The 26,553-nt window shown below is 38.2% G+C and overlaps 1 protein-coding gene across 1 annotated transcript in view; it reads left to right on the top strand.

The window, feature by feature from the left end:
* The first annotated feature begins 278 nt into the window (after positions 1–278).
* astn1 (astrotactin 1) overlaps positions 279–26,553 on the top strand; it is a 523,796-nt gene continuing 497,521 nt past the window's right edge. Inside the window, exon 1 of the mRNA XM_047368543.1 lies at positions 279–1,747. Coding sequence (XP_047224499.1) covers positions 1,438–1,747 — 310 coding nt within the window. The 5' untranslated portion in view covers positions 279–1,437. The remainder of the gene's footprint in view (positions 1,748–26,553) is intronic.

The following is a 26,553-nucleotide window of genomic DNA, read 5'->3' as shown; positions in this document are numbered from 1 at the left end:
GGATTTGAGCAAGTTTGACAGCAGTCAAATAGTAAAGTTTTACCATTGCTTACCAGGGGAACACATAATACCAAGATGCACTATGGTAACAAAGTAAGCAGTGAAGGCAGTGAGACTCCTTGGGCAATGTTCTGGCTGAAAACCTTGGTTCCAAGGATAACTGTAGCTGTTGCTTTAACACACTGATCTAAATGTTATAGGCCATGTACATCTTTTCATGGAAATAGTTTTCCCTGATGACCATTGCATCCCTCAGTGGGATAATGTGCCAAATGAATAAATCAAAAACAGTTCATCAGATCTCAATGTAATTAATCAAACATGTATGGGGTGTGCTAAAGAAATAAGCATTATCCAAGTAGGTTCCTTCTCACAACTATGATCCATGGCTAACATCTTGGTGTGGGATGCTGCAGTCTACACAGGTCTAGTGGGGTTCATGCTACTGGAGTTAAATTGTAATTCCAAACAAATCTTTCACATTGCATGTAATTTCTTCTTTTTTTGTTTTGTTTTTGTTTTAGAAAGTGGTAAGGTCTCAGGTGCTTTAATTACACTTTATCTTGTTTATGTTCCCAGAGAAATTAAAAAGCCATACCTCAATGACCCATGTTAAATAATTATTTTTGTTATATTGTTGCTGTACATATGTTTGCATTTTTAAAAAATGTATGGACTTGACTGACATGTTCCCTCTGGTCTTACTTTCTTTGATAAAGCCAATTTATTCAATAGTTTATCTACACTGAATTTTATTTTCTTATAGAAGTGAGAGGGAGAATGACAGATGACTGTTGAGCTTCAGATGAAACAATCAAACTGTATTTCTGAGCACAATGTGTAGTGTTCTCATGTCACAACAACAGCATAGCCTTTCCAGGGAAAATTAGGGATATTGCAGCAGAGTACAAGGAGTTTTAGCAGTCAGTTTGTGCATCAGCACTATCAATTAGGAAATTAAGCATACACCAGTCTAGTAGCAGCCCAATAAAATGGGTCAGGCAAACTGCTAAAGATGCCAGTGATGTCCCTTGGATATGATATGCATATTTGCATGAGAGGGCAAATGTACAATTAGATTAAAAATGGTGATGCTTTTGTTGATGGTGCCTGAAGGGCACTTTGGATGCACTCGCTGTTAGTAATCCATGCTCAGCCACAGAGTTATTTAGACAGTTTATCGATCAATTACAATAAGGGGGTCAACAGCATTAAAACACAGTAAAACCGCCACACAGTCAATGCCCAGCAATGTATCAACAAAACCCATGTGACTGATCAGAAACAAGAAACAGGAGGCGTTTGTTTCCCACACTGAGAGAGCCCGCCGGTGTACCACACTCAGCAGATCCCTCTCAAGCGCTACGCCGGGAGACTCAAGCAGCCTGCAAGAGAAACAGCGAGGAGGGTGAGAGAGGAAAAAAAGGAGCGACGGAGATGGCGAGTCTAAACATGGAGCCGACACCGCTGCTGCTGCGGCTGCTGTGGCTGCTGTGGCTCCTAACCGCACAAACCACCACGGTCCGGGGTCTGAACGGCGACGATGACCAGAGCCAGGACACCGAGTGCAAGATGAAGAGCGTCACCGTGTCAGCGCTGCCGTTTCTGAGGGAGAACGACCTGAGCATCATGCACAGCCCGTCGGCCTCCGAGCCCAAGCTGCTATTCTCCGTCAGGAACGATTTTCCAGGGGACATGGTGGTGGTGGACGACCTGGAAAACACCGAGCTCCCATTCTTCGTCCTGGGTGAGCGAACTTTCTTTGTCCCTCTTTTCGTCGTTCTTCCTGGGTTACAGCATGGTTCATTAGCCGTTAATTGAGTAGATTAAATCCCACTCAGTCTTTGTTACTACACAGAACATCTGTTCGTTAGCTCAGGCCTGGCTACATAACGGAGTTTCCTTTTTTAAAATTTGCGCTATTGTTTATAGAGCTGTCAACACGAACAGAAACTATCTTGTTTTAGGACCAACCACCTCCTCAGTGGTTGATGATTAGCGTTGCAGCTGTTAATAATTAGAGCAACACTTTGCGATCCTAATTGCAATAACAGGCCAAGTAGCACTGCTGTGCTAGCAGTATATCCAGATTTTAATTGAATTTATAATAGTTAATTACAAAGTAAAAACAACACTTTAATGTCCTGTCTTTTTCTTTCTTTGTTTTTTGTTAACTTGATCACATGGTGCTACAGGAAAGCAGGTGAGGGGAAATATCCATAAGCTTGCATACATGGAGGCTAAGCAAACTTTTCTGACCTTACTTTTGAACTTTATGGTGTTTGAAGTTTGATGTATTATAGGCTAATTCCGTGTGGTTTATGACTTGTATTTTGAACTAACATGAGTTTGGCTTTGTATGCAGTGAGAAAGTTTCAAGTACGCGCTGTCCATGGTCCTGAATGTTTGCCGACGTCACACTTTACAGCTTCGTCACTGAGCAGGAGCACTTAGGGCTCAGCTTGGGTTTATGTCATTTACAATTAGGAATTTGTTGTTTCTGGATGCTTTTGTAAGATTTCAGCATGGATCTACAGTTATGCTGAAAAAATATTCATACCCCTGTTAGATTTGAATTATTCTTTTTTTATTTGACTTCTTCTAATCTAACTTACACCCATTAAACATTATATTATCTTTTAGGAAATACTTGTCTCATTTTCTATCAAAAACAAACGACAGTTTCTTTACCTTTTAGGGATTAGTTACCTGATTGTGCTCAACATAACTTAACAGAAATTATGTTTGGTGAGTAAATGGAAAATGGTGATGTTTGCTGAGGTGCAATGCTAGCATAATATTGCTTCCTCTGTGTTTTGATATTTCTTGATTTGATAATTCAATTCAAAACATGTTTTTAAGTTTTTTTTGAGTGTGGACAAAACTTACTGTAATAGTTTTGATTTTGCCTCATAAACTAAGGACTGTGCTATGAATGTCATACATTTTAATGACCCGTGTTATAGCAGTGTGCTGGATTGTCTTCTGGTCTCCGCCACAGAACTGTCAGTTGAACCCCAGTTGAGCATCCCCTAAAATAGTGTGTGGACTGGTTTCCCCTTGAATTATTGGATAAAGATAAACTGAGCAAATACAAAAAGCAGTTTTCAAAAGATGATTTTATTCACTGAGTGAAAAGCTATCCAAGCTGACCTTGCCCGTTGTGAAAAAGCAATTGCCCCAGAAACCTAACTAGTTGTGCCACACTTCCCAGCGACAACTGACATAAACGCCACCACTAAGGATTTTTGGCCCACTTTCCTTTGCAGAAATGTTTTTATTCAGCCATGTTGGAGGGTTTTTGAGTATGAACACCTTGGTCATACTACAGTGTCTGAATTGGATTTACCTCTATTACCTTTAGATTTTGTCTGGGCCGTTTTGTTCTTGTGGTGTCAGAGATGGCCTTGCTTCTCTGCATTACGTCATTGACTTTCTGCATAACCAAAGTGTAATTGAGCTTAAGGTCCTGTACTGATGGCTGGACATTCTCCTGCAGGATATTCTGGTAGAGAGCAGAATTCATGTTTCCATCAGGTATTGCAAGTCACCCAGGTCTTGGGGAAGGAATACGCCGCTGCAATGGATGTTTCCTGCTCAGGTGTTGCAGCATTGAGGATGTACTATTGTGCAATGCTAATTCAGCTTTGCAGTACACACACTACACGGTGCTTTTTTTCTGTTCAGTTCAAAGTGATCCCACACTTTTGATGCTTTCCGTTGTTTTCTCTGAGCTTTTTTTGCCCCTTGTAATCTTCCTTCATAGCTGATAATCACACTTGGAATCCACGTATCAGGCTATCATTAGCAGAAGTGAGAAGGTTGTGCAACACAAATAACTGCCCAGCCGGAATATAGTGCACCTTGCACTGGCTTCCTATAAATTAGAGAATTCAAGATAAAATGTTGCTGCTAACATTTAAGTCTTTTTGGCTTAGCAGCACACTACTGATCTGATCTGCTGCACTCTTACAATTTAGCCAGGGCTCGTACGTGTATCTGCTGGTCAGTTGCTACTAAACACCACCAGATCCAGAATAAAATCTGGAATAGACTGTCTTTAAAATCAAAGCTTTTCAAACAGATGATCTATTTAAATATCTGCTAAAATCACATTTATTTTCATTGGCTTTCAATTCTGGTTAAGCAGGACATCTGTGTGTTTGTTTTGCTAGTTGTATTGATTATTTTGGTAGTTTAGTATGAGGTGTTGACTTTTTACCAAGTAAAGCACTTTGGTCAACTGTGGTTATTTTTAGATGTATAATATAAATAAATTTGAATTGACTTCCTGTGACTTCTTATGTAAACACTTTTATAAAAACTGAAACACCTTTGAGGCTGATTCCTTCTTTAACAACTTCGACACTAACGAGTCTTGTGATTGGCTAATATTATTAGCACTTCTGGTGCTTCACTGATGTGAAAAACGTTTGACCTTTTGACCTGCCAGTCAACAGTGGTTGAGCTCAAAAATGTCAGATTTTCCCCAGAGGTTTTTTTTTTTTGCAAGGATGGTTTATGTAAGCACTGTAACGACACCTTTAGCTTAAAACTTTGAAGAGTGTGTTTCTTGTGTTTCTGACAATAAGGCTGCTGCAGAAACCTTTATTTTTCCATTTTCAGCCTTTGCAGAGTTAGTAAGACATTTGCCCTCAGAATTTGCTTGTAATTTCTCTAATCTATTCTTTCTTCCTTGTAATAGTTTGCTGCATAGATTAAAATGTGTTGTCATGTGTTGAATTGCACTACAAGTAAAAACTATCTGAGTGAAAATATATCTAAATTGTTGCTTTCTCCCAATTATTATATAGTTTGTTCCTAAATATTTTGTCCATTTGATTTTACATCATCATCTTTAAATGACAAATTTTGACTTAACTTGGTAAATATCTCTTTAAGTTGTTTTTTGCAGATCTTATAAGAATTCCATATTGTCATCACTGCTTTTAAAATTTGTTTGCAAGTAAGCTGTAAGACGTTCCGAGTTTGCAATTTTGTAGACTGACAGATTTTCACCTTAGATCAAGAACACCACAAGAACTGGGTGTTTCTTACCGTAATATAGATTACCACAGTGGCTGAACAGTTTTTGGTGTTTTTTTTTCCCGTTAGCTTTGCTTTTTGGCTAATTTGAATTAGAAAAAAGGTAAAATAATTTCTTCCAAATGATAGCCTGAGCAGGCTTTGTAAAATGTTATTAACTGTTCAAACCCATAAACAAAGCCTGTTATGTTCATGTGAGTGAAATTAGTTTCCTTTTCGTAGCAGATGTAATATAGGCTTTAGGAACCACTAATTACTTTATTTGCAGTATAGATAATGCTTAACAAAACATTTCCAGTTCTTCATTAATAGACAATTGAAAGGGGGGAATAGACCTGAATGATGAAGATCCAGGATATTGCAGTATTATTTAGTATTTTCCATTTTAAAAGCCTAATTTAGACAACAGTTAAATCATCATGGGGTAGAGGGATCTCTCAAGGCTTGTGCAGCATATTAATGAACCTCAATTTGTGTCTGACATTTCCATGGGTTGCCTTCTGCTCTGGGACAGAAAACTTTTAATGAAATGAACACAGGGGAGTCCAACACATCTCTGCATTCATGGTGCAAGTAGCATCCCAGCCACGCAAAAGAGAGCAGTGGCACAGCTGCAGCCTTTTATTCATTTCCTTTTTTTTTTATTCCCTTATTTTGCTTGTGGCTTGATTTCCTTTGCTGCTTCACAAAAAAACATCCTTTGTGATTTAAGGTGTGTCTGCATTGAATTGTAAAGCAGGGTGTTCATTTCAATTGTATGTATCTCTTAGTGGGAAACAAAAACAGTTTCGGTTAGCATGGTGTGTCTGTGTTGATAAAGGGTACTAATTGAATTTAAACCTCTATGATAAGATGCTGGCTGAATGTTGTTTGATTGGAACCATTCAGGTCCTTGTAGCTGCTGCCGTTTGGGGCATGAGGGATCCATGTCTCACACTACCTTTCTCTTTATTGTTAAGCGTGTCAAAGCTTTATTCTGATTAATGTCCCACATTTTTATGCATATTCTTTTACCACCTCACAAGCATACAAGCTGTCTGACAGAATATAACAAATGCCATTATATGTAAAGCCAGCTAAATTGAACAACACGGACAGAGAAAACATACAGGCAGAGCAAGTGAATGATCTCAACTTGTATAGCATTTTCAATTTGATTTTGTCTTGTCATTCTCTTAGTATAGCCAAAGTTTACCCAGACATTAGCTTAATTTGTTGCCTGAAGTTGGTTTTAAAAATAATTCACTGGAGTGCTTGAACAATCTGCAATGTTGCCAGAAAGCCATTTACCTAGAGACTTAAAACTCTAGCAAACATTTTTCCTCCCACACGTGAACACATTTTGATTTAGGGTATTTACGTAAATGCACGGCACACAAATGGATCCATTGACGTTGTTTTTGACAGATAGAGAGGGAAAGAGAAGCAAAATCAATATGTTTGGGGCGATTTCACTGCAGTTGGAAAATATTAAACTCATTTTTGAAACAGAAAATCTTTGTCTTTTATAGTTATAAGGTTATAAGTTACAAGTTTATTTATATAGCGCTTCTCAGCAACAAGGCACTCAAGGCGCTGTACATAAGGAAAAAGATTACAATGATACAGAAAATCAAACAACAGAGGTTATTAAAAAATTAAGAGAATAGAACGATGGATAAGAAAACGAAAGGAAAATTGGACTGAAAACTTAACTGATAATATTTAGATAACACATTCAAAGGCCACTCTAAACAAATAAATTTTTAATCTTGATTTAAAGCAACTTAGGGTTTCGACGCTTTTACAGTTTTCTGGGAGTTTATTCCAGATTAGTGGAGCATAAGAACTAAAAGCTGCTTCTCCATGTTTGGTTCTGGTTCTGGGTATGGAGAGTAGATTTGAGCCAGAAGACCTGAGAGGTCTGGGTGGTTGATACACTGACAACAAGTCTGTAATGTATTTTGGTGCTAAGACATTCAGTGATTTATAGACCAATAGAAGTATTTTAAACTCTATTCTCTGAGCTACAGGGAGCCAGTGTAGGGACTTTAGAACCGAGGTGATGTGCTCCATTTTCTTAGTTCTAGTGGATCAACTGCAGCTGTCTGATCGACTTTTTAGGCAGACCTGTGAAGACACCGTTGCAGTAATCAATTCTACTAAAGATGAACGTATGAATTAGCTTTCAAGGTCCTGCTGAGACATTAATCCTTTAATCCTGGAGATGTTCTTTAGGTGACAGAAGGCCGACCTTGTTTCTTTCTTTATGTGCCTAAAGGTTCAGGTCTGAGTCCATTGTTACCCTGGATTTCGAGACTGACTGGTGGTTTCTAGCTGTATTAACTGAAGCTATGTGCTAACTTTTAAACGCTCTCACTTTGGTCCAAAGATTATTCCTTCAGTTTTGTTTTGATTCAGCTGAAGAAAATTTTGGCCCATCCATGCATTGATTTCTTCTTAGCATTTACCCAGCACCTGAATGGGTCCATAGTCACATGGTGACATCGTAACGTATAGCTGTATGTCGTCTGCATAGTTGTGATAACTTACGTTGTTGTTTATTAAAACCCTAAGATGGACTCTCTGGGGAACACCACATGTGATTTTTGTGGTCTCTGATGTAAAGTTACCTACTGACACAAAAAAGTCCCTGTCCTTCAAATAGGATTTAAACCAGTTGAGTGCTGTAACAAAATGGCCGACCCAGTTTTCCAGGCGCTCTAATAAAATGGAGTGATCAACAGTGTCGAATGCTGCACTAAGGTCCAATAATACCAGCACTGTGGTTCTTCCACAGTCTGCATTTATATGGATGTCATTGACCACCTTGATAAGAGCAGTCTCTGTACTGTGGTGAGCATGGAAGCCTGACTGGAAGACATTGAAGCGGCTGGTCGTTGTTAGGAAGTTATTTAACTGTTGAAACACAGCTTTTTCAATAATCTTACTGATGAAGGGGAGGTTTGATATAGGCCTGTAGTTTTGTAGTTGCAGCTTGTCCAAGTTGCTCTTTTTCAATAGAGGTTTGATAATTGCTGTTTTCAGGGCCTGGGGGAAAACACCTGACAAAAGGGACGTGTTTATTATTTGTGTTAAATCAGATGTTATTATGGGTAAAGTTTTCTTAAGGAAAGCTGTGGGTAAAACATGGAGACAGCAGGAGGAAGAGCTTAGTTTGTGTACGATTTCTTTTGTAGTTTATTTGGTGAAATTTGGGAAATTTTGTCAAAATCAGTTCTAGTTGGAGACAACTTTGGTACTGGAGTTGATGTGGATGTGCTGATTGCCCCTCTGATTGTTTGGGTTTTTTCAGTGAAGAAGTTAGTAAATTCATTGCAGGCCCTGGTAGAGTGGAGCTCAGATGCACCGACCGTGGCAAATAATGCACAAGCATTGTTAATGTTTTTGCTGATGATCTCAGAAAAGAAAGATTCCCTTGCATTATTCAGTTGTAGGTTATATCTGTATAGTCTCTCTTTATATATAATATAGTGAACCTGGAGTCCAGTCTTTCGCCACCTGCGTTCAGCTTTTTGACACTCCTTTTTTTCACTTCTGACTGGTGGAGCACTTCTCCATGGAGACATTTTCTTCCCAGAAACGACTTTCACTTTAATTGGAGCAATTGAATCAATGATGTCCGAGATTTTAGAATGAAAGTTTTCTACCAGCTCATCTACAGTGTTACAGGGCAAAGTGGAGGTAGAAGAGTAAATCTGGTTAAGGTTTCAGCAGCACCGTCCTTAAAGATGCGTTTTCTTATCATGTCTCTTTGGCAAACTGAGTCATTGGAAATTATGCTTTCAAGAATAACAGAAAAGTGGTCAGATAGGGCAACATCAGTTACAGACACCTTGGAAACTTAGTGATGATCAAGTCCAAAATATGTCCCTGTTTGTGCGTTTGCTCTTTAACATGTTGAGTCAAACCAACATTTCTAAGAGTGTCACATAGATCTATTGCACTTCTGTCTTCAGGATTGCCCATGGGAAAATTCAAGTCTCCCACAATAATTACAACAGTCTTAATAAACACATATCACAGATAAAAGCTCATTAAAATCACTGAAAAAGTTTGTTTTGGACTTAGGAGGCCTGTAAATATTCAAGAACATGGTTCGGACCGGGCTCTTTATCCGGAGAGCCAAATATTCAAAAGTCAACTTTGCCCAGAAATACTTTTTTACACTCTAATAAATCTTTAAACAAATTGGCCACCCCTCCACCTTTTCTTTTCTGTCTGCTCTCACAAAGATAATTGTAGTTCGGAGGCGTCGCCTCTATCAGAATGGGAGCTTCATTAAATTCATGTAACCATGTTTCTGTTAAAAACATAACATCAAGATTGTGGTCAGTAATGAAGTCATTGATTAAAAATGATTTTCCTGACAAAGATCTAATGTTCAATATCGCCAGTTTATATGACTTAGTTGCTGATATTAACTCTGTGTCTGGTTGTACCTGACAGTTTATGGCTTTTTTTGATTGTTTATTGCTGTCACTTATCCTTTTGGCTTTGTTCTTTCTGTCACATATAAGCACAGAGATTTTACAACTGTCTCCTATTAGGGGTCCAAGTTCTTCCTGGACATTCTCATTTCTGATAGAGTTACCACTGGGGCCCAGACTGAATCACAGAGACGTGATTTGAAGGTCCTGATTAGGAGGAGATAGATTAGGAGGTGATGGAGGTCTGCGGCATTTGGAAGATGTTGGTTTAGTAGCACGGCCTCGGCCACGGGGGGTGTTGAATGGAGAAGATGTCAGAGCCATCTGGGTCCCGATCTTAAGAGCTCCTTTCATGTTATCAGAATCCAGTAAAGCAAAAAGCAGGCTCAGTGGGGAGATGGGAGAGTTCTGTGCGGTCTGGGTCGGGGTCTGGGGTGAGGGGGGTTTAACAGGGGGGTCAGTCTGGGTTTGGGGGGAGGGGGGTATAACGGGGTAGGGGCGGGGTCCACTTCTCCTGTGTATTTTGACTGGGAGACCTTTTGTGATGACTTCTCTTTCTCAGCCAACAGGCCTGTTGTCTCTGCTGGAGCTGTTGGAGGCAGCGTTATAATTTTTGTTGATACTCCATGTTCTCTGCTGAAGGTTGAAGCTGCTGGCAGATTATTTAATGAATAGAACAGATTAGATGTGAGACGTCTGGCTCCCGGCTTGTTCAAACAGAAAACCATCTTGCTTGAAGAGTTGTCTTTTTCCCAAAAAATATTAAAGTTGTCGATGAAGTTCACAGGTGTAGTAGCACATGTTTTTTTCAACCACTTATTAATCATCAGAAGTCTCGAAAAAAACCTCATCTCTACAGAAAATCGGTGCAAAGGGTCCGCTGAGAAATACCTTGATATTGAGACCTCCAACAATATTCAGAAAACGAGTGAAATCCTCTTTCAGTCCTTCTGATTTTTTCTTAGCCATGTCATCCATGGCTCCACAGTGTATAATAAGGTTTTCTAGAGACGGACGCTTTTCTGTGATTGCCAGAATATTCTCTGAGATATCGGACACCACGTTACTGGTACCAATCATATTGTCTGTGTTTTTCTTGTTGCAGAAGTTTTTAATCCCATCCACAGCTGTGTTGCCCACTATTAGGGTTCTTGGTGGAGCGCTTTTTCTCTGGCAATTTAGGAGAAGAATGTTTAAAATGAAGGTTGTTCTCAAACATTTTATTGTTCTCAGAAGATGCATAATTTTCCTGGTTTTCATTCTGTAGTGGAGCAAATCTGTTTTGGAGGGGAATTCCATTATTTCCAGCTGTCTCAATCCTATCAGTTGTTGTGACAGCAGCTCGCTGTCAAAGTCTCCTTTTCCCAGGGGAAACGGGGGCATTTCTCTGTAATTTTGGCCAAGTCTAATTTATTTAATTGCTGAGATCTTCCAGTGAGTCGTCCACCTTGATTTTTTGGGCATGTGCCTAAAACATGCCAAGGGGGTCTGCCAATAGGTTTATTCTCAGTGTTCTGATTGCTGGCTGAGTTGTTGAGCTGACTGTCACTGTTTGGGATCACAGGCAGGGTTGAATTATCGCTGTACCCCATATTCACCTTCACATTAACTTCTAGTCGATGGATTTTCATCTCCAAAACAGCCAATTTCTGTAAAAGTTTGTCGAAGTCCTCTGTGGTGAAGGGAGGCTGATTGTGCTGATTAGCTGGCGTCAACTTGTCCTTCTTTCGAGTTTGATTATAAAAACATCAAAATCCTTTAGAAAAAAATTAAAATAATAATAATAATTGGGAGTTGCTGGTAAGAAGTAGTTTTAGTCCAATATTTCCATAATTTTGGCTAAGAGATCAAAAGTTAGGAGAAGAATGCAAGCAAGCAGGGAGCTTAGGAGAAAATGTCTGAGCAAGTAGAGAGGCGGAAGTAGAAGTTTTATACTTTAGTGCCCACTGATGAACCCAGGTGTCCATGTAAAGTTTTTTTTTTTTAAAATAAGCACAGATTTTAGCATCAAATTCTTGCCCTTTTTGCAAATGTGCATTGGTCCATGTATTGATCCCTTACTGTTCAATGCAGATTTTTTGCAGAACTAGTAAAATCAATCTGCACTGTACTATAAGTGCAGCCTCATGTTGGATTATGACAATATATTTAAAACACAAACTGTTTGTGAAATTTTATTTTAGGAGTGGCAGTTGCTTACAAAACTAGACCTAATGGTTGGAAAACAAAAAAAAAAGTCAAACTAGAAGTTATTCAGCACCCACCCCCTTACTTTCAGTATTCGGTCGTCCTTGGTGAGAATCTATTAACAAGCCACATCTTGGCAATATTTGCCCACTCTACCATGCCAAAAATCTCAAAAGCTATCAAACCCGTCATTGGTTGGTTCCACTCCATTCAGCCCGTTTTCTAACCGTTTCCATGACTGTATTTTATGACCTGGTACTGGCTTTTTTGGTACCTGCTCATCAGCAGGTCTCGTTGGGGCTGAACAGGGCCAAAATGTGATGTGAGTAGACAGCTGTTCACTAATTGGCCATGGAAAAGTGCTCACTGAGTTAACAGAGATAATATATCATGAGAGACTGCAGATTTTCTTGCACACCTCACTGCCTGGTAAAGCTCAAGAAACTCAAGAGCAATTACTAAAATATTGTGGCAAGCCATGTAGGTGGGACTGACTGAAGTCAGTCAGCTGCTGCTAAAAGTAGCACCACCTACTTTATCCACAGAGCAAACAGTGGAGGTCACTAAACTAGACATACTCATGCTGCAGAATTGTCTCTAACTCCGCCTTTCCAGCACCTCTACTGGACGTGGGGCTTCAAGCCATACCTCCAGCTATCAACATGTCAATGGAAACCCAACAGGTTTAATGCAGAGTAGAGTGATGATGAGCGGAGTGGCACCGTGTGGTGCTGGGATGGAAAAGAGGCAGAAGTAACCCTGCAAATGCAACACTCAGATCACTTCAATCAGCTTAATATACAGTTACAGCTTATCAAACACTTTACCTCTCAGCAGAAGCAGCATGTTATGCTGGCAGTGGCAGTCTACCCTACACTGAGCTAATCCTTTGCAATTGTTTGAGTAGTTGAAGACCTCAGAGACACAGAGTTCATAACAATTTTAAAGGATGTTCCCAGTGTTCAAAGTGAAGGTGAGTCCTTCAATCCGTATCTTGTATTTTGAAAGAGAGAAAATTCTTGTTTTGGAAAATTCTGATATTCATATGTTTATATTAGTGGGAAACCTCTTATAAATAACATCATTTAAAGTACAGCTGGTTTGTCTGGTCATAGGTTGCCTGGTACGATTTAAATTCAACACTTTCCCTCATTTACTTTGGCCCACATTTTTCTTGGTAAATGGCCTCTCTGGGAAGTATCTAAGAAGCAATTTGAAAAAGGGTGATTCTGTGACTGACAGTAAATAATGGCTGCAGGACTGCAACCACTCGTTACTGTCAGAGAATCCCGGCTACGTTATTAGAAATTTACCCTTTTGGTGTTGTGTCATAAATTGTGTGGGAGGTGAGGTAATAAAGTTGCCCTCTGGGAGAAACTCATTCCGTATTTTCTCTGTTAGTTGTCGGTGCTTTGCTCATCTGAGCCGGAAAGCTTGGGGAGAAGTGGTTCTGAACAGCTTTCTATTAAAATAAGCTCTCCGGACTTTTAAAAACATTTTCTAACTGTAGCAGACCTGACATTGATATCTGCATGTTTTCGCAACTTCTTCAATTTAAAATGCAGTAAGTTATCATCACTTTGAATAAAAACTTGAGATCTTGCTGATATTTCCGCCCATCCAACATTGCAAGTGCATTGCTGCAGACTACATGTTGGACATTGACATGCAGTGATCCTAACAGATATTTCTTTTTTGTGGAACTGTATACAAGTTTCCAACCTAATACCCTGAAGAAAGTCCAGTCTCCATCCTCTCACTAGCATTTAATTTGGGTAATCACCTTCACCCAAGTTTATGTTTAACCCTTCCTGATACATTCAGAACATTTAGATTTTTAAATATGTAACAGTGTATTTGATACTGTAACCAAACAAACAATACCTGACCAGTTCTGTAGCAGGTTAGGTTTCCAGCATCAATTACAAAAAAACCCAGAAAACCTTCAGTTTTATTTCCCTTCTTATTAATTTAAATTTAAAATTTCTTCTTTGAGAGCAAAGTGTTACTGAAGTCAAATTCTTTCTTTATCTGCATAAAGTTGATTCTGATGAAAGACCCTTGGTAGGAAGTGAACCAGCTTTGTGATACTGAACATCCTGAATTAAACCTGAATTTACTTCAGTCAGTCACTAATCACATTATTCCCCCAGTTAAGATTATGTGAGGTTTAGAGGTGTATCAGGGGCAAAAGAAATTAAAATTCAAACATATGAATGAGCAGTACTATACAGACACAAAAAGTATTTTCAAAGATTATTTTGTGTTCTATAAATGCAAGCTTGTCTTGCTTTAAGGCAAAGTAAATGCAGTCTGAAGTTTCTTCAGACCTATTAATTGTTTTCAAGTAGCATGCGTTATCTTGAATTAGACTATAGTTTTATGTTTTATTTACTTTCATTTAGACAGGTAATCTCATTGAGACCAGTGGTCTTGTTTACAAGAGAGTTCTGCAGACTGTGAATTTACGCCTGACTTAACTATATAACTAGCTCTAAGGCTGTGATACAAACCAGGCATATATGTCACACATGCCCAACAACTTGAGGCTGTTAAATGCATGTGTTTGAATGAAATCAGGTTTTATTTCTGTGTTCCTTTCTCTTGAACAGAAAATGTAATAAACACAAACATTCGTATAGTTTTGGTGGGTTGGGGGTGTCAATGACATAACCATTTGCAGTTTATGTCATTGACATAAACTGCAAAAGTGGATGATTGTAAATTCAAATAAAAAAAAAAACATTTGGTTTTGACAATTGCTTGAAAGTAAAATCTGAAAAGTGTGGCATCCATTTGTATTCACCCCTTCTACTCTGATACCACTCGAATAAAATCAACTAATCACCCTAAAATTTCACCTAATTAGTAAATACAGTCCATCTGTATGCAATAATTTAGTCTCATCTTAAGTCCAGCTGTTCTCTAAGGCCTCAGCTATTTGTACGAGAACATTACTGAACAAACAGCATCATGAAAACCAAGAAATATGCTTGTCAGGTCAGAGATAAAGTTGTATGTAGAAAAGTTTAAAGCAGGTTTGGCTTATAAATTCAAAAGCTTTACCAGTTTTGTAGAGCAGCGCACCACAATCATCTGAAAACTGAAAAAGTATGGCGCAACTGCAAACATAGACATGGATGTCCACCTAAACTGAAAGGCTGGTGAGCTGAGCATTGACCCTAATTCATACATCCAAGTTTTTTTTCCACTGTCTGCTCAACTGATGCCTGTGTGAGGTAAATTTTGTCATCGTTCACACCCACTAGGGTTTGCTAGAGGTCATTATGGATTCACATGCAACACAGATTTGTTTTACCATGTTACCTATGCAGGCTGGAAAGGACAATAACCTGGGTCAGAGGGTGGTGCCACATACAGTTGATAAAGAAAATGAAGGGTTGGATAATGAACAGCTGAAGGAAAAAAAAAAAAAACAACAACAAAGAAATGTGCTGTTTTCTCAGTGTGGTTAATTTATTGGTCAGGGTCTACAAGGATACAAAAGCTGCATAGATATTCTTGTGAAAAATCACTTTATTCTTTCTTTTCAGTTCTTTTGGGCTTCTCCTCTTCTAAGTAGACAGTGTATAAACCAGTACATTATCGCCCCTGAGAGACGGCAGTGAAAATTGTATAACTCTGAGTGGAATGTGTTTGTTCAACTGAGCAAAAAAAATTGTACCAATAGGATTGCGAGCATGCATACATGGAGACAGAAAACCGTTTACTCAGACAGACGACCACCAGGCCTATAGTAGCTCTGAAGAAGCTGCAGAAATCCAAAACTCAGGTGGGAGAATGTGTTGCCCCGACAAGTATTAGGGCCAAATCCATCTTTTAGGGTGACAAAAAGTTTTCATTCACTTCATAATTATGTGCTTTGTGTTGGCCTGTCTTATAAAGTCCCAATCAAATGTAAGTTTATGGTTTTAATTTGACAAAAATGTGAAAAAGCTTACACGTTATAAATACTGTATGGCATGCACTGTAGCTGAAAATAAGTGAGAAACAGATTTTTTTTAATGACATAAACAAAGTTCTAAATACTTCACAGAGAGGCACTTTGTCTTTTCTGTCTCAGATTTAAACATGACATTACTGAGAACCTCCTTTGTAAGTATACCATGTTGTGCTTATTAAAAAGTGAGGTGACTAGCTTGTGTTTTAAAAACAGAGTCAACCTGGCTCCCAAGCAGTGACAAATAAGTTGGAGAGGTCCTCTCTTCTCCTTTGTCTTCAGGTGTAGTGCTACCGGCGTGAAGCAGTTAGACTTCTTGTCATACTGCTGCTACAGGAAGAAGTAGTTGGAAAAAAAAAAATCATCACCATCATCAAAAATTGGTAAGAGGAGCTCCGCAGCTCTAGTTAGTAATTGTGGTTTCTATTATTGAAAAGAAATAACAGCAGGAGATGAGGCCCTGGTGTGAAACAATGGGCTGGTGCTGTGCACCCTGGAGCAATTACCCCTTCACCCCCCCAACCCCATTATAGTTCTGACATAATGAATATGTTACAGAGACATCTAATTACTGTACATGTAGGGTGCCAGAGACACTTTACTGAGTTGAGTGAGCACATAACTCGAATATTAATTGGATTTTTGTGCTGAATATGAGACTTCTGCTGAACGTAGGTGAGTTACATAAGCATGACCAATCTATGTCTGCTTAGAACTAGAAGCCTGTAGTCTGATCAGTCTTGTGCTTTAAACAGACTTTTTTTTAATCTAGATTTATATACAGTATACAGTAGTATGCAACTAAAACACAGTTTGCTTGTGAGAGACTTTTCAGTTTAACAAAATAAATTGCTGAATATTTTTTTACTTATTGGTTTGTTTGTGTTTTTACTGCTCAGTTAGTAGGGTAAGGATATATTCAAAGACTTATTATACCATGTTTACTCTAACCTTTCTATTTTTAAGATTCAATTGAGTTTTACGAGTTCTATGTTATCTATGGCTTTAGGTACTGTTAATATTCTCATCATGTAAAAAAGAAAAAAAACTGTACCAATCAACAAATATACCAATTGATAATACAGCCAGCTTATTTCACTAATGACTTTAGCTTAGCGTAAACATTAATGGACCTTGTGATAATAACAAGTGGATTACTGCTGAAGCCTGTATTTTTACAAACAACTTTTAAAGATAAACAATTGTGTATTGGTTTACTTTAATAAATAAAACCACATGTTCAAAAGATTCTACCAGAATAACAACCTTTCCAAGAAAGGAAAATGCTGGAAAACAGAAACAAATAGATTGCTGAAAATATTTGTTTGGCATTGTACTCCCCCTCCCCTTCCCCCCCAAAATGTTTGGTAAAGCTATCAACCTCAGTTGTACTTTTAAAAAAAGTTAAGCTGGGGGAAATCAAGGTTTAAACTTCTGTTGAGAGTTTGGAAGACAATAGACAGACTGCATCGAAATGATAGAAACCTAACATTAGCTCAAATAGCCTGTTACAAAAAGATATGCGGAACATCCTCTCTAGGCACATATGTCAAACCTTGATGCAGATTGGTTACTAGCCGAAGATATCAGGAAGCACCTTTGTCAGCAAAGAACATGATACAGAGGCTACAATTCATATAGGCCTTCCAAAGTCAGACCATAACAGACCAGAAAAATGTTGTCTGGTCGAATGACTCTCAGTTCAAGCTTGGTTCTTAGTGCCTGGTATCGATTTTTCGATACCAGGCACGATTTTTCAGGCCGGTGGTGTAATAGTGGACATGTGTTTTAGCACACTTTGTGCTGAGCATTGTTTAAACACCCCAGCCTAACTAAGTTTTGTTGCTGACCATTCCCATCCTTTCACGACCACAGTTTACTTCAAGCAGCATAATGCACCATGTTACAAAGCTCACATCATCTCAAACTGATTTCTTGAAGATGACACTGAATAATGATACTTCAATGGCCTCAACAGTAAAAACAGTCAAGCTAGCAAAAAAAACAAACTAACTGACTTTTGCAGCCAGATGCCTGCCTGACCAGAGTGGTACTGAATTATTTCTGTAAGGTTCCAATGCGACCTTAAAGCTATATATTTTTTATCTTTCCAAAATAAAAAAGGCACATATAATAGGTACACATAAATGATGCTGACAGTGCCTAGACAGTGACTCTGCCTATCCTACTTGCAAATCACTTCAGTGATAACAGTAAAAACTATGGAGTAAGTAAAGTAAAGTATGGCATGCTTTGCTTTAATAAGTTCAAGAATTCCTTGTGCTTTTGCTGCATTTATTTTCGCATTTTTGGGAGAAAAGTTTGATCATAAGCCATCCCAGAGATCAGGTGTGTCAAGGAGTTAGGAGGCAAGGAGTTAGAACCATGATGTGTGAGAAGGAATTTGACCAGAGGAGAGCAACGCGATAAACAAAGAGAAATAGAATCCAAAAGAGCAAGATTGGAGCGCATAAAACGACTAGTACATGGTTGCCATGGTGACTTCATTGGGTGCTTAGACTGGAGCTCTAAGGGAAAGGTGGCATTTTTATTGCCACAGCAGGAGAAGACAGGAAGGAAAAAGAAACGTTTGAGGTGCCACCTTTATCTTCACAATGCGGTGCTATCTCTGAATAACGACGTTCATAAAAGAATATCACGGTATCAAAAACCAAATCATCAAATGCTATTCAGTTCTGGGACATTTTATTTTTAGTTAAAGATTTTTACCCTTCTCCTGTTCTGTTTTTTTTTCTACCTGTGATGCAAAAATTGAGTCAACTGTTTCTAAAAAGTGATGAGGCAAAGAACAAAAGGAGTGTTCCTGTAGGTGTTTGGCTCTTTGTTCAATAATGTTTCCATCCAGGGATTACTGTAGATTGCTTTAAATAAGATAGGTTTTACAAAGATGACCTAGAACATTTCTCATTGCTCAAATTTGAAATTGGTAAAGCATTTTAAGAAATGTATAGTAAAGTTGAGGTTTTGTTCTCATGTGGTTATATTCTCCTACCACACTAACCATGCTGGTTCAGTATGCCTTCAATTTTGAATAAATCCCCAACAGTGTCACCAGCAAAGCTCCTCCACACCATCACACCTCCTCCTCCATGCTTCACGGTGGGAACCAGGCATGTAGAGTCCATCCGTTCACCTCTTCTGCGCCACACAAAGGCACGGTGGTTGGAACCAAAGATCTCAAACTTGGACTCATCAGACCAAAGCACAGAGAGAGAGAGAGAGAGAGTAATAGAACTATAACTAGAAAAACATGAAACAAAAGCATAAACAGGAAAATAATAAACTGAAGCATGATTCAAGACTTGAGCAGTGAAAAACATAAGGAAAAAACCCATAACCAAAAACAAACAACCCCAAATGCTCAGGAAAGCAGCAAGGAAAAAATTTCTTGGAAAGTACTACCAGCACTGCAACAGATTGGTACACTGTACAGATTGGTAAAATTTACCTTTAAAAGAAATAATCATGATAAAATGTTTGACTCTGAGCTTTGCATCCAATGTAGCTTTATTGTGGTAAATACTGTTTTTCAAAATGAGCTCTGAGCTGTAGACACTAGATAAGCAGCAGTCAGTAATATCCTTGTTCATATTGATTATTTCTCTGCTTTTCTATGAAGATTAAACTAAAGCAACAAACAAAAAAAAACAAAAAAACTTTTTTTTCTAGTTTAGGTATTTAAACCCTTTTTTGCTATTGGTTTGGATTTGGTTTGCAAAAAAAATGCTCATGCTGCCGTTCTGGGAATGGGGAAGCTAAAGCAGGAGAGTTCAAGGCAGAAACAAATGTTAATATATATGCAGGCTCACAGAGGCTTGTGGGAGAGGGTTGGAGGTGGACAAACAGACAGAGACTGCCTTGGAATATTTTCCATCCCTGTTTTAAGGTTAGGGTGGAGTAATTTATTGCAATGCATGAACAGCCTATCTTCAAAGGTTTTTACAGCAAATTAATGAATAAAGGTGGAACTTTGATATGTGCACACACATCCTCATGTATATTTCATTCATGTGTAAAAAAAAAAAGCAAAACATCAAAACTTTTTAGATGATGTCAGAGGTTAAGCTCCATTAAAGTTAACATGTACAGATGTACTTGTGTGTAGTCTTAAGCGACAGACAAGTCTGGTTTTCCTTCATTGATGTCCTGATTTCATCATTCCGGTAAAAGCAATACATCTTAATTTGCCACTGTCACAGCAGGCTGGCCTCGATCTGTCAGTTCCTCAACCACGGGGAAAGGTGTTGCTCACAAGAAGGACATCGGTTCAAAGGCAGTGCGACATTAAAGCGGTCATATCTTTTTGAGGGATGGTTACTTTATGTTTCACTGAACTCTGCCAATGCAATTTGGATGTCTATGATGCTATAGAACATTTTTGGCATAACAATTCTAATCTGAGCTTTGTTGTTTTAACTGCAGTATATAAAATGCGAAGAATATTTGTATCCACAAGATAAATATACATGAAAATAACGTGTCTCTGTTGAAATGAAGTAAAAAGCACTTTTTATGTACAAAAACATTTTTACAGTTGAGAGGTGTATTATGTATACACAATGTGAATGGCAAAAGGTTTTAAGAGTTTGTGTGGGCTTCTTGATGCTTATAATATATTGAACATAGCAAAAAACTAGTTTTTTAGCATATATGGTTAGTAGAAAAAGAAAGTTTTTGGACCTATTTATGCTCTTGGGTGATTTTTTGTCATGCTCCGATTCACAAATATCACATCTGATTTCCATGTTGCCAGCAGTTATGTTCCTCTTTGTTTTACTTGCGACTCATGAATTGCCTTCCAGTCTGTACCCCTTATTTTTCTTAAATGTTTTAATAACAAATGGCTTCTTAGTAAATACTAAGTTTTCCAAGTGCAAACATTTTGACAGGTGTTTTAAAACAATATTGCAATAGCATTTTGACTTGCTCAGTTTGTTGTGTTATGTTTTATTGTTATCCATTGGCACTGCTTCATTAGTTGAAGTATGCAGTTCAATTATGTGTTCCATGTTAGCCCAGAAGGTAAAATTTTCCATTTTAAAAGTGAATAATTTAATAGAAAGGTTCCTAGAAGCAGGATTTTCAAGTGGGACATGAGGGAAGTGCCTCACTTTCAGCATCGTTCCTCTTTCACTGTGATGCACTTCAGATTCAGCTGGAAGCTCTTGAATTTTCTCCCTCTTTTATGAATTTTCTAATGTGTTTATTAGCTACAACACAATTAATTTGTGCATATTTACCTTGCAGAGTTAAGAATATTTAAAAGTCAGCTGTTATCACATGCTTGCTCAGGGAGGGGGATTGCTGTAAAGTCAGGGACACCATATAATAATGTGGGCTTCTTCAGATATCTAACCAGCATTATAAACTGAAGTTGATGGCTTTGTACTATGGCTACGACCTACTTGAAATGTATGCAGTCGAAATTAAATCTGTTAATACGACTGGAATTTGTTGGACTGATATGATTGTATACAGTATTTCTGGATATTAATTAGATCAGTTTTAATAGCTTAGTGATTTGAGACATTTTTTGTGAACTGTCTTTATATAAATAAGCTTTACTGAAACAATAAAGTCCAAAATTCCCATGAAAGACAGTCTAGGTATCACCACTGGTACCAGAATTTGCAAACTATGAATCCAAGTTCTTTATCAGATCTTTGTGGTTTTCTACCATGACTGTCCTTGTTTCCCTGCTTTTTACTTACTATAGTTTCTGTTATTTCCTTGTCCCTTGCTTTCTTCTGTCCCACTTTCACAACGTCTAAGCAATGTAAGGTGTCAGATAAACTTTATCTACAAGTAAATGTATTTTTCCCCTCAGATACCAAAATAACAATTATCTATAAATAAGTCTCCCCCTGAATGATGCTATCATTAATGTCAGGGATGATCTAGAGAGGAAACCTGTTAGTTACTAAGTTGTTAGTTCACTGGCTTTATGGCAGGTGTAGTGACCAAATGGCATGTATGTTTTTCCCTTTGGCATTGTCTGACCTTGTTATGTCAGTCTTAAACAGGAGAAACATGGTAACTTAGGATCATTCAATCAAAACTTAAAATAGGAGATAGACTTTCTCCTCTTGCTTTTTATTTCATTTATCTAGAGGTAAAAATATGTTCCCTAAAGTCCAGGTTAGGGTTTATGGTAATAATTTTAATTGGGTTCTCTATACTGTGGGTGTGATGAGTTCATCAAAAGATATATTTTGAATTGTTCTGCAAGTATATTTGACACACCTGGTTTTGGTGTATTTGTTTTTTCGGGTTTCATAGTTTACGTGTGTAGCTATGGGTTTCTACAAGGCATGGATGGCTGTCCGGTATCAAGGTATACCAAGATTTCAAGAAAGTGGCTCTTTCAATGTACAAACCCATTAAATGAGCTCAACACTGTTTAGTTGTGTTTTTCTCCTAGACTAAGCCACTAACAAAGATACGGTTTTCATTAGCTCTATTTACATGTTCTTGTCCATAGAAATTACTAATAGACCAGTGCTCCTGAGTGTGTTTCTCCTCTGTCTTCTGAACCCCCAGTCATTCCAGGCTTAAATACCAGGTTACTTTTACTGAAATGTATCATTTCATGGGAATCTCATGGAGGTCCATACTCAATTTCTCCTTTCTTCCCTTACATATACTCAAACTATTTACGGAGTAAATTGCCTGTCTTGACAAAAATCGTTTTATGATTAGCATGTTATATAGCACAACTGTCCTGAGGTTGAATCCTTCCTTGGGATCTCTCTGCAAGAGGTTTGCATGTTTCCCCATGGATGCGTAGGGTCTCTCCAGGGACTCCGGCATCCTCCTGCTATCCAAGAACATGCATTTTATTGCAATTGGCCCCTCTAAATTATCCTTAGAAGTTAGTGCTTGGATGCGTGGTTGTTGGTCCTGTGTGTCTCTGTAAACCCTGTCCAGGGTGGACCGCGTCTCTTGTGTGATAACCGCTCGAGTTTCACTATTCATGATGATCCTTGTTATTCAACAGTGTTTGTGATTATAGCCTAATTGTAAGTTTAACAGCAAAAACTGAGATGGGCATTACATTACCATACACATAAATTCAACGAAATTAACACATTATGAAGGCTGCAATAGAAATGTTCTGAATAAGAGCTGTCTCCTCTTTATAACATGATGATATGGTATAAAAGTTGCTGTTTATCCAAAATTAAAAGTGATTGGTCAAATGATGACCAGTATTTTATTCATTATTAGTTGTGGTAGAAACACAGTCTTGTGGTAGAAACACAGTGGAGTCCTTCTGCTTTATTGTTTGAGCTGGCATGCGGTCAGTGTATGGTTATCTTAATTAGGCCTAGAAAGTTAGAGAGTCAAATTTTATGCAGAGGTTAGTAACAAATGAATAATACTTTGAAATGTTCATGTGAGGCTTGGCTTCATTTCGAGAGGGACAAAATAAGAGCGGGCAAACAATGCTTTCATCTTTTCTTCAACTTTGATGCTGGACAAGATATTAGACAGGCTGTTCTGTATTCATATTATTTTTTTATTGGAAGCTTCTTACTCTAGGTTTAGTCACAGAAGATAGTGGATGGAACAAACAAATGAAATGCATAATCTTTCATATTTCTTTCTCACATTTGTTTTTTTCCTGAGATGCCTCCACCATATTTCAGTGAGGTGTGTTATAAACATTACCTGGCACGATAGTATCAAAGGCCGATATAGCATCTTAAAATTTAGGCCTGGTCCATTACAGGGAAATGTACTCTTTTACACAATGTCAAGACAGGCCAGAAGCTGGCACTATAGCTGCTGCAGATGGCTGTGAATTCAATAAGTACTAAGCTGGTGAAATATGTACATGGTCATCAATTTTCAATTTGACAGTTTGCTTTCTACGGGGAGATTATCACCTATAAACCATATGGATGGTAAAAATAGGAGTCCATTTGTTATAAAATGGACAATGACACAGGTTTAGGGATAAAGACCTTCTAGGTTTTACTAAGACTGCTGGAGCATGGATTCTGGCATGTAGTGGGTGAAGCTTTAAAATAGTTTACTCATGACTTTTTTGCTTTAAATACTTATCTCAGGATCCAATAAGTGAATCTTGCTTTGAAATAAATAATGCTGCTCTGTACAGTATGTCACAAACGTGAATACACCCCTCACATTTTTGTAAATATTTTATTAAATCTTTTCATAGGACAACACTGGAGATATGGCACTTTGATACAGTTATAGCTTGAATAACTGCAAATTTGCTGTCCCCTTGAAATCACTCAACACAGCCATTAATGTCTAAACTGCTGGCAACAAAAGTGAATACCCCTAAGTGAAAATGCCCTAGAGAGTTAGGTCAGCACTGGAAAATAAAGTGTGGCCACCATTATTTTCCATTGCTGACCTAACTCTCTTGGGCACGGAGTTCACTAGAGCTTCACAGGTTGCCACTGGAATCCTTTTCTACTTCTCCATGACGACATCATGGAGCTGGTGGATGTTTGAGTCCTTGTGCTTCTCCACCTTCTATTTGAGGATGCCCCACAGGTACTCAGTAGGGTTTAGGTCTGGAGACATGCTTGACCACTCCACCACCATTACCCTCAGGTTCTTTGGAGTTGGTCGTCTTGGAGATGTGTTTGTGGTCATTACCATGTCTGCTCTGTGGCCCAGTTTCCAAAGGGAGGGGGTCATGCTCTGCTTCAGTAGGTCACAGTGCATGTTGGCATTCATGGTTCCCTCAATTAACTGTAGCTCCCCACAGTCAGAAGCATTCATACAGCCACAAACCATTACTTTCCCACCACCATGCTTGACTGACACACTTGTCTTTGTACTTCTCACCGGGTTGCCACCACACACACTTGACAACTCAGTAAGTTTATCTTGGTCTCATCAGACCACAGGATATGGTTTCAGTAATGCTTGTCCTCAGTCTTCTTGTCTTCAGTGAACTGTTTGTGGGCTTTCATCTCCATCATCTTTAGAATAGACTTCCTTCTGGAACAACAGTGTGTGGTATATGGTCTGAGCACTGACAGGTTGACCCCCCACCCTTTCAACCTCAACAGCAATCTTTTTCAGATCCTCAGAGAGGTCTTGAGGTGCGATTTTGAACTTCCAGTGACTATTATGAGAGAGTGTGAGAGCAATAATACCAAATTTGACACACCTGCTCCCCATTCACACCTGAGATCTTGTAAAACTGATGAGTCACATGACATCGGGGAGGGACAATGGGTGGACAGGGACAATTTGGACATTTTCACTTAAGGGTGTACTCACTTTTGTTGCCATTGGTTTAGTCATTCCCAGCTCTGTGTTGACTTATTTTAAGGGGACAGCAAATTTACACTGTAATACAAGCCGCACACTGACTACTTTACATAGTATTATAGTATCATATCTTCATTGTTGAAAAAATAATAAAACATTTTCAAAAATGTGAGGGGTGTACTCACTTTTGTGAGATGCTTTATATTTGCCCTTTTTGTCTTAGAATGGATACAAAGTGTTTATTTCCACACACACGCTAAATTCTTTTCTTTTCCAATTAATTTATAGGTGTATGGATATTTTTAATTTTGCAACTTTAGATCTTTGCTTTTTCTATCATCAGCAATCTTCCTTTTCACTTTCCAAGAGGCATTACATTTCCAAGATTCATCATCTTTTGGCTTAATAATGCAAACATCAATTTAGAAGTAGAATTCAAAGACTACAATTAATGAAGTAGTAGTTTCCCTAAAAGAGAAAAACAGATATTCATATTTATGTATCTCGCTTTAATTAAGAAAATTATGTTTTCTTTTCTCCTTTACTCAGACATTTTGTCAAATCAGCATTAACTTTCATTATGGCACACATTCATTGAAGCATTATTTCAATGTTTGAAAGTATGCAGTGTCACTATCTCTTTCTGTCTATAGCTGGATGAACATTAGTCACCTCAGTCTTGCGCTGTTGATGTTCATCACAAAGATTCTTTCTGTGGTTACAGTCCATACAGCTCCTCAAAAAAGTATTCATTGCCCTTTGACCTTTTTTCACATTTTATCACATTGCATACACAAACTTTAATGTTACGTTCAGTATTGTTGTCCTGCTGGATTGTGAACCTTCACCACAGTTTAAATTCTTTTTCAGCTTCTAACAGGTTTCCAGGGTTACATGAACATTAGCTTCACCTAACTTTCCCTCAACTATGACCAGCTTCTCTGTCCCCGCTGAAGAAAAGCATCCCTTAATCATGATGCTGTCCCCACCATGTTTCAGTGTTGGAATGAGGTCTTGAGGGTTATGTACTGTGTTAGTTTTTTCAACACATAGCTTAGGGATGTATGATATTCAATGCCTGGGATATTAGGTTATAACCTAACCCTGCTTTAAAATTCTCCACAACCTTTTCCATGACCTGTATGCTGTTTTTCCTAGGTCTTCATGATGTTTTTGTTCACTAATGTTCTCTAAAAAATGTGTTAGGCCTTCAAAATTAATACTCAGATTTCTACACACAGGTAGATTTCATTCACTTTAATAGGTGACTTTTTAGGGCAAGTGGTTGCACTGGATTTTATCTCCGAGTATTAGACTAAAGGGGGCAGAATACAAATGCATGACTCACTTTTTACAGATTTTTCTTTTATTAAAAGTTTAGAAACCATATTTCACTTTCCTTCTCATTCACAATTTTGCACTACTTTATTTTGTTAGGCTAACAAAATGCAATAAAACTTGCAGTTATAACATTGCAAAATGTGGAAAACTTTAAAGGCTGTGTATTCTCCTTAGCACATCTCTGCAGATTATTTGTGTACCCATTATCTCACATGGTGGTTTAAAGAGATCACTTTCACAGGAGATGCAAGGCATGCAGGAGTTGCTGCCACGACCTGAAGTTTGGTCAGATCAGCAGCTTATGGAGAT

Source organism: Girardinichthys multiradiatus, chromosome 6 (genome assembly GCF_021462225.1).
Source record: "Girardinichthys multiradiatus isolate DD_20200921_A chromosome 6, DD_fGirMul_XY1, whole genome shotgun sequence".
Classification (NCBI taxonomy): Eukaryota; Metazoa; Chordata; class Actinopteri; order Cyprinodontiformes; family Goodeidae; genus Girardinichthys; species Girardinichthys multiradiatus.
The sequence above is the reverse complement of the archived record's forward strand: the minus strand, read 5'-3'. Positions and strand labels throughout refer to the sequence as shown.